We start from the raw sequence: 9,343 nt of genomic DNA, 5'->3' as shown, positions 1-9,343 counted from the left end.
CTCGCCTCGCGAAGCGACGAGAGGAACGAGAACCAGTGCATCTGGCAGAAAGATTAAACGGGGGTGTCAGAAGAAAGAAAAACGATGAGATCATCTTTGCTCGGGCCGATGTGTGCTCGCCGCGAGTCCGCGCCGCTTCGTGCTCGGTTGTAGTCAGTACCGGTCCTGCGACCGATTTGGAGTGTTCTTTTGACCGTTCCAGAAAACGGCTGGAGAAAGGACCGAGCCCCGCGCGGCACTGATCATCCGGCCAGGAAAGAACTCCTCCAATTGAGTGGATTCGCGACAGGTACGTAATTGTACCGAAACAGAGGCATGTGCACCTTTGTATAAAAGACCTGCGAACGCTGTATTCGAACGATCCCCCTCGTCGGTTCAAAATATACCACGGACTATTCCATACCAGTGGGAGGGATTTCAAAGAGAAAAACCTTTAGAAACGAGCACGGTGTCGAATATCAGCGTTTTTTTTAAGTCTTATCGCGAGATCAGTGCCCGTACAGTGACTGAAAGTTCTCCGTGCTCGCGATTACATTCACTGCCACGGTAATGATTCATTATTTTCTGCAAATACGTACACTCGAATTATCTGCTGCTAATTAAAGATCATCATTAAATTATACTGTCACCGACTGTGATACAACGCGTATGCCATCCATGTGTGAATGATATAATCATTATATCATCGCAATATATCACAACTGTATACATGGACGGCATAATCAACTTGACAAGTTCAGCTTGCGTTAATATTTTTCTAGAAATATAGTCATTTGTTCGATTACTATATACTTAGCAAAATAATTTTATAGAAGATACATGTACAAGTATGTAAAAGTGACTATTTAATAAAAGATTCGATTCGATAAATAGCAGCGCAATTAACAGATGCGAATTTCGTCATTGAAAAGTTGTTATCGCTAATATTAGTTATCGTAGACTGTTCCACGTTGAACAACTATTTAGAGAAAAAAAAGTATTCTAAGTAGCATGACCTATTTACCACAGTTATCAACATTTCAGACAATGTAGTAACCTACTTTTGACCTCTACGCGATAATAAAAATCTGTACATTTAGTGTGGCATCGCTATGTTCTCACAAAGACGTATAAAAAATATAATTTGTTTATTTTTAATTCCAGCTTGTTTCGTGTTTGATCAATGAATTAATAGTATCGCAATTATTTCTTGTCTCGCTTCGCTTTTAGTAAATATTTCGCATCGTATTGTTACGGTCTCGATGTAAGAGTCTACCTCCCTAATTATCTAGTTGCCGGCTGATAGCCAACACGGAAGATGCGCGTTGAGGAACGCGAATCTATTTCTTTAAGCAGTTAATGAATAAACTCCATTGGTACCGCAAGACGAACGCATACACAGTTGGTCGATCCATTGATAGTGGGCGTACTGTCACAATTAATTTATCTTCTCGGAAGCTATCTTTCTTGGAACGGAAATCAAACATCCTCTTCCCAAAGAAAAATATAACAGCCATTGTAATTCTATATCACTTCGCGTATAGTTTAACATCGAAAGAATTTCTTACTGCGTGCGTGTATCGCATGGCGATTGATATAGCGAAAGGTAAAAGTAATCGTACATTTCGTATATTATACTTCAACTAAATGCACTTTTGTCGCTATAAATTAATTTTATAAAATAGCGCAGTAAATTACCAATCATTAGAATTGATCACAGTTTAGACATTTTACATAATATTTTTTTTGAAAGCGTTTATATACATAATAGTTTCTAATTTGCTAAGTTACTTCATGGTTAAAAATTGCATTGCTCGGATTTATAAAAGTTGTTCACGCGATATCGGGATCAATTCCTCAATGATCAGCAAAATTATGCGACACAGTTGCACATTTACATATGCGACCAGTGGAATAAATCGAGTGTGTTCGAATTTGTCTAATGGACAAACTTATAATAGTATGTACGATTAATATTACACTGTCCGATAATGCATAATGATATATGCATAAAATCCGCGGTCTATTTGCAAGAGTTTGCCGTGATATTGTGCAAGCAACGAATCTTTGATTTGATGTTGCTCTAAGACAGTTTGATACAACTTTTACTTGATCCTACATATCGTCCCTATCGCAAAGAAAATTGGCAGTTTCGAAGGGAAATCTCGTATTACCGAATAAAGTGAAACGGATGAAAGTGAACAATTACTTGCACTGCATTTCGTGACTACGATAACGAGAGCAAAAGTATACCGGGACTGTAAATAGTCACGAACAGATCGTAAATTGTAAATTGGAAAATTTCGCTATCTCGCCAGTGATACAGTGAAATTCCTTAGAATTCGCATGACTGTGGTTACGCGATTTCGTGGGCGCTGATCAGAGAAGCGATAAATACAGGGTCGACCGCGATTTCTACGCTACAGTCGCCCCCACGTTTCGCAGACTTGTGTCCCCCACCGTTGCTTTTCGCGTGGCAGTACGCGCGCGTGTTTCGGAGTTTTATTTCACCACCGATAATTTACAGAAATCGCAATCGGCTATCGGTCGAATATTTTCAGATCATTTAATACGACAGCAATTTTTCTTTAGCACTTGCTGACAAATTTTTATGATAAATAATTTTGTTAAATTGTACATGATCTGTCCGAGAGACTATAAGGATAGACTACGTTAAATTGTGTTTTCTGGGACACTTGCGAAATAGAAGACAATGTTCTAGGGTTAGCATGGCTTCGAAGAAACGATGATCAAAGATACACATTCCTTCCTAGAAGGAATGCACTACATATCTACACACGACCGAGATCTGTTCTCTATCTTCGTTTCCTTGTGGAGGTTTCAAAGTATTTTTTGCATTGTCCATGTAATTTAATTAAGAATAAAGATAAAAATGAAATTGATCTACGTTGGCTGTGCTGTCACCCGTAGTCGACAAGATTAGGAATTTAGTGTAACTCGACACGAAGGAAATTAATGAAACTGCAAAGAAATTGCAAGAACGAAGAACTTAAGATCTATGAAATTATTTAATAAACGACCCCGCGTGGATTATTTTAATTTCTTAATAATAGCTTGTACAATGAAATGAAATGAAATTTTTGATGAAATGTAATTCACAAAAAGAAGACTCGCTGTTTCGTGAAGAATTTCGTAAAGATGAAAAAAAGAATGGAAGATGTAAAACGTTTGATGGCGCGATGCCAGAGGCCTGTGTTTAAAGTCCGCAGCAATTTCATGCTACAAATGTAATCAAACCCAATCAAGAATTACGCGGAAACCAAACAAGTTATATTTAGTGAGTTCGTAGCGCGGTCAGGAAGCCGCGCTTTAATTTCCAGCTTCTAAATCGTGCTGAGGGAATGGAAAATAAGGTCGGTAAGACTGGATACTATTTTTATCGACCCTTTTTTATACGGTAAATTCTCCCCAATTGTCCTTCAACTTGTGAACAAAAATGATTGTTGACAATTGGCGACTATATTTCTTATGCAGTGTCCGGCAGATGATAATTCATCGCTTAAATAATTTGTAACAAATTCTCGGATTTCGAACAACGTTTGTCCGAGGCTGTCTTCCCGTGTTCAAGTATCAAATTTAAACTTCGCAAAAGGTACTAAATTTCAATATTTGCTTGCTCAACACACAGTGCACCACCAGCAACATAGATCGGGGATTCCCAGCGATTTTTGAACGAACGCAAACAGTGTTACCAACTATCAGAGTTTCAGCTCAAAGTTAGCCTCTCACGTGTTTAACAAATTAATGCAAGTAAATCTTCGTATCGGCGAATTTATGCGAGCTTGAACATTCCTCTTCGAAAAGTTGTTTAAGCTTTTTTACGTTGAACCTCGGAGTACCTGAAAATTGCAATAATATACATGTACATTGCAATACAAAAGTTCAGTTTTTTGTTACGTAAAGGAATGGGCAAATTATAATTGTTGTATACAAATGACGAACGTTCAAATTACACGTGGGCGGTCATACTCTGACGATGAGTTCAACATGGCCTTCATTTACAATCCTTCAATTGAAATCAAGCAGGGGCACCGTATAAATAGATTTTATCATCAGCGTTTGTCGTAACAAGCACTTACGCATACAAGAAATCCGAAAAATGAATTGAACGCGCAGGATTACACCGAACAAGTTCGAAAAGAATTGTGATTTCCTAGTATCTGGGTTATCGCTTCGTTATTCCTATTAAGATCTACGTGATTTATCGGTGGACTGTGAGTGACCCACATGGTATTCATTCGCGCAATTCATAATAAATTTTCAACGATCGTTATATATATGCGAATCGTTTGAGGCAAATAATACCCAATTAAATAACAAACTGCGGCGATAGAGGTTTCTGCAATGATCAATTGCTGCGTGAGATAATCGATTTACAACGCAGAAAAATAAACTGTTACGATATAACATACTGCGATACTGTTCGATTATCTTCTTCATTTTATTTTTATTCATTTCCATATCTTACTTTATTATCTATTTTTCATGAGAAGGTAATTCTAGAAAATAATGATGGTCTTTCAATTAGTTCGAACATGGAAGAGCGTATTGTTTGCACCTATAACGTGTATTGATTTCTCTTGTTTTATACGGGTTAGCTAAATAAATTACCTATTTTTATTTGCAGATATCAAAATGCGGAGAAAAATACACTTCCTTTTGCTCGCTTTCCTCTTGATGGGTCTTATGATGGACGCGTCAGCTCAGGTAAGGCGACTAAAAATTTAATAAATATTAATTTATCATACAAATGGTAATGCACCTGTGGGGAGAATTTATAACATTACTGAAAAGTTACCGAAACTTTATGGGAATGGTTATGACTCCGATTTGCACAAGTAATGTACTGTAATGTAACAGCTATTGGAAATGTAATTTAATAAGCTACGTGAACACATATTCGCGTATCCATTTACGTGCGAAGGGAAACGCATATCCGAATCCTTTTTCGTATGGATTCAATCGCGCGTGCTTGCACCGTGTAACTTTTTAAGCAGAACGGAAATTACAAGTTACCGCGAGGAACATAAAGTGTCGATACAGCCCGGCATTCCTGATGCAAAATGGTTGATTTCGTTGGCGAAATATTTGAACGGGCTGTATTTAGTCGGCGATGCTTTTTTCGGTCGTAAGACAGGTAGTTGAACTGTTCGTCAAAAAGAATTGTTACGATTATTGATTTCTAGCGACGGAGGAAACTTCGACGTCGCACGACGACGACAACGGAAACCAGCGTTCCAGATGAGGTCATGAACATGCTCGAGGCTGACGAAATAGCCGAGAAGGCAGCGGAGGACGCTGAGGTCACCGTCGAAGATGGTGGAAACGAGGTTGGATCGAAGCGTCAGAGCTTGCTCCGTATGGACCCGTGCATGGATAAACACTGTGGCGCAGGACGAGTCTGCAAGGTAGTCCAAATCAGCCACATGATCCCTCCCTCGTCGATAGAAACATAGCAATGCAGAACGATACCTATCCAATACAGACGAATATGCTAAAATAATTCCCCGGAATTGGAATGGGTATTAAACACCTAATTTGCATTAAATATAGGTCGCGCTATCCTGGTATTTCGATTCGACAGATATCTGATTCTTAGGCTGCGGATTTTATGCATCTATAGCGAAAATGAGTAGGCGAAATACAAATCTATAATGACTTTACAAGAATTTAAGAATTCTGTCGTTATATATATATTTACAGTATTAAATTACGAAATGTATTTTTATCTAACTACTGTTCCATACAGTTACCATAGAAACATTTCATCCTGTTAAATGCATAAAGTTCCGCAGTCTACTTATGACTATGCGTTGCCACGGAAAATCTATAATTTCGTATTTCTTTACATTCTTTTTATCTTCTACAACTAGGCATTGGCCGCTCTGCTTAAAATACTGTTAACGTGCTTTGGTAATAGTAGTGTTAATATCTGAGATGATACGTTCCATTCGTTACCAATATTTAATCAATCTACATATCGACCTCGCTAATTTTAGGCGATCGACGAAGACACGGCCGAATGCGTTTGCATCGAAATCTGCGACGTGGAAGCCGATCCCAGGCGAAAAGTTTGCACGCAGTACAATGAAACGTTCGGCAGCGACTGCGAAGTGTACCAAGCGCGTTGTTTCTGCGACACAAACGACGCCAGGTGCAGGGGACCCGACTATCAACACGTCCACATTGAATACTATGGTGAATGCCGACAGATGCCTGTAAGTGTTTCATATACATATATATTGCCCGCAACAGGAAGTCGGAGCTGCCGCTTTATTTTGAAATTCGTGCAAATATTTCTGTCTTTTTATTGACGATAACAAGACGGAAATATTTCAACTCTTAACTAAACTGAATTATAATACTTGACAATTTTTTATATAATTCGTTACCAGTTACCAGTAAATTTGATCGTTTCGAACGTGCCCGGTACTATGATTTCTTTTTTATCAAACATAGTTAGCACACAAGCGAAAGATAACAGACCGGTAAGTATGCCAGGCAATGTTTAACCGGACAGTGAACGCTTACGGCTTATGGCGTAGCGTCTCGTTCAGCGGTGCCTGTGGTAACGACCAGTTCCGCTGCAGCGGAAGGGGTGAAAATTTTTATTTCACTGTACTTTATTCAGTAACATCTGCAATAAATGTATCCGTGAAAACCAATTTAATTATTAGAACTGTTTGAGAGTCTTGACATATTTCATACTTGTTAATTAATAAAATGCGTTATTGCAACCCAGTTTCAAAACGAAATAGATGCCAGTCCACGATCTCATAAAAATCCTGTTTCTTCAGGATTTCAATAAATGATAATATTGATAATAATTGATAATAAATTAAATCGTGTTGCAGATGTGCAAAGAAGAAGACATGGCTGACTTCCCAAGGCGCATGCGGGATTGGCTTTTCAACATCATGAGAGATTTAGCCGACCGTCAAGAATTGCCGTCCCATTACTTGAAAATGCAGCGCGAAGCCGAGTCGAATCACACGTTGCGTTGGACCAACGCCGCTGTTTGGAAATGGTGCGATTTGGACGGCCATCCCCATGACAGAGCTGTCTCCAGGCACGAGCTCTTTCCTATTCGGGCACCGTTAATGGCTCTAGAGCACTGCATCGCGCCATTCCTCGATTCCTGTGACATTAACGACGACCATAAAATTACCCTTATCGAATGGGGCAAATGTTTAGAGCTCGAAGAGGTAATGCTTTTCTTTGCGCGAAGTAGGCTTTCATTGAATGTATACAATGCTAATTGAAATTTCTTTTAAACCGCTTTATGGGCATGAAAAAATTAAAATATAAAAATTACAGGCCGATTTAGAAGACAAATGTGAAGAATTGGTGGAAGCAGCCAACGCTAGCGAATAATAACTACGACACGATCGAATAGATTCGGAGGAGCGGAAAGCGGTAGCCATACAGCAGAGACACTGATGACGGAAGCAATGCGAAAATGGCGGGAAAAGATGCATGTAAACCATTGGAAGCTACGCGCATGTCCTAGCAAACAAGCTCGTCGATATTGCAAGCTATCATCGTGCCAACTGTAGTTTTAGACTGGGCACTCTAATAATATAAAGATGTATAACGTTAGGGACTCATGACAAATTTCGTAACAACTTTTTAATATCGAGTGAAATACTCTTTCTTCCTCATTCCCTATCGCACAATTTTGATATTATTCCCGTAATAACACGTACACGCATTTTCTATACATATACATATCTATAAATATATATATACACACGTATACACGCGTTTTGTAAAAATTTATTCTACGACTGCCATTTTGTCAATAATGTTCAATAAGTTACCTTCCCGACGCGAAACTACAATAAATATATGATTACTAAACGCTTTGTATTATTTAATTTTTCAAATATACGGACTCACACTGCATTTTATATTGTTACATCTCGAAGTGTAGTTTAAAAATAGAATTTTTAACGCGGTCACGTTTCTTAACGTTTCTTAAATTATCGTGCTAAATTATTCTAAGTATTAACGCAACCGTTGATAGATTATAATTTCTACAAAGAGTATACTGCAAATTATGGTTATACATAGACCATGGTTTATATAATGCATTCTATTAATTACAGTAGAGTGGTCAGCAATATGTCCTGGTATATTTGAGAAGTAACGATTAGTCAGACAGTGAACCAGGCGCGGCTACGAAGAGACATTTTGGTGTTACGATCGACAAAATGTACGTGCTATAATAATAATGCCACGATAATAAATTCATTTCTCTTTTAGAGCTATCGGTAATATTTTTTAAATATTCAAAACGAGCCGGGTTTCCAGAACACCAATCATACTGAATCCTCTGTAGCGACTTCCGTTAAGATAATACCGAATTTATAAATCTATAATTTCTTTACGTCAAAGCGTTAGCATAAAAATGTAATTAATTGTTAAATTGTTAATGAAGTAGACAAACAAATAGAGAAACTGGTCCATCATCGTAAGTACCTAAATGGAATTGAAGCATATTTTCTACCACGATAATTTTCATGATCTGTTTTAGTTGCTCTATTGACTTGAAAGTACAAAAATTTAAACTCTTCATTACTATGGTTTCGTTCATTTTTAATATGAACAGCCGCGATCGGCTTCAAAGATTACATTTTAATGCGACGTAAAAGCGTAGTTATTTACAGTTACTTTTGATAGATATTTTTAGCCGCGTCTTAGTCCATTTTCTAGTAAAAAATGAGATGAATCGATACGATATCAAGATAGTTCTCTGCCACATTTGTAATTATTGTATGCTATCGAGACAATGAAATACATATTACTGTAAATATAAAATATTACTGGCATTGTCGTGAAAATATGTAAAATGGCTAAACATTAGTTTAATAAATGGCGTAGAGGTATATATTCTTTGGTACTGTTTTTGAAGTGTTGCTAGTGCCGTGTTTTACTCATAATTAAGGTATCTCGTTTTCTATCTTTAGCAGATTATAGACGCGTGGCGCGACCTATCCGCACGAGGAAAGGTTTATAGACTTAATTAGTCAGTTCGAAATCTCAAGTTTCCTAATAAGCATCGTTGAAATTTTCACTATTTTCGCGGCAATACTGTATCTCCGCATTTCTTGTCACAATATTCCGTAGTTTACTCCTGACAGTATTGCTCATAAGAAAGTCTACGTTATCTCGAATAGTGTGTAATTAATTTCGTTCCATTAAGTAACAATCTGCTGAAATCATATAAAAATTAATTGTTTCTGAAACAAGTTTCCATAACGTTATTCATGTTTGATCATCATATAATAAACAGACCATATCCCTTTCCACAAAATTAAATTACCATCTTCCTGTTGTAAAA

The 9,343-nt window shown here is 37.6% G+C and overlaps 1 protein-coding gene across 2 annotated transcripts; it reads left to right on the top strand.

The window, feature by feature from the left end:
• The first annotated feature begins 138 nt into the window (after positions 1-138).
• Sparc (secreted protein, acidic, cysteine-rich) lies at positions 139-7,860 on the top strand. 2 transcript variants are annotated; one of them, XM_078190918.1, is made up of 6 exons: positions 139-289; positions 4,628-4,707; positions 5,187-5,408; positions 6,000-6,218; positions 6,855-7,205; positions 7,318-7,860. In XM_078190918.1, exons 2-6 carry the CDS (start codon positions 4,636-4,638, stop codon positions 7,372-7,374), a joined length of 921 nt encoding a protein of 306 aa, XP_078047044.1. In that variant the 5' UTR covers positions 139-289; positions 4,628-4,635; the 3' UTR covers positions 7,375-7,860. The 2 variants fall into 2 exon arrangements, with proteins under 2 accessions (XP_078047044.1, XP_078047043.1); XM_078190917.1 differs by lacking the exon at positions 139-289 and adding an exon at positions 1,549-1,585.
• Positions 7,861-9,343: the final 1,483 nt, after the last annotated feature.

Source organism: Augochlora pura, chromosome 9 (genome assembly GCF_028453695.1).
Source record: "Augochlora pura isolate Apur16 chromosome 9, APUR_v2.2.1, whole genome shotgun sequence".
Lineage (NCBI taxonomy): Eukaryota > Metazoa > Arthropoda > Insecta > Hymenoptera > Halictidae > Augochlora > Augochlora pura.
The sequence above is the reverse complement of the archived record's forward strand: the minus strand, read 5'-3'. Positions and strand labels throughout refer to the sequence as shown.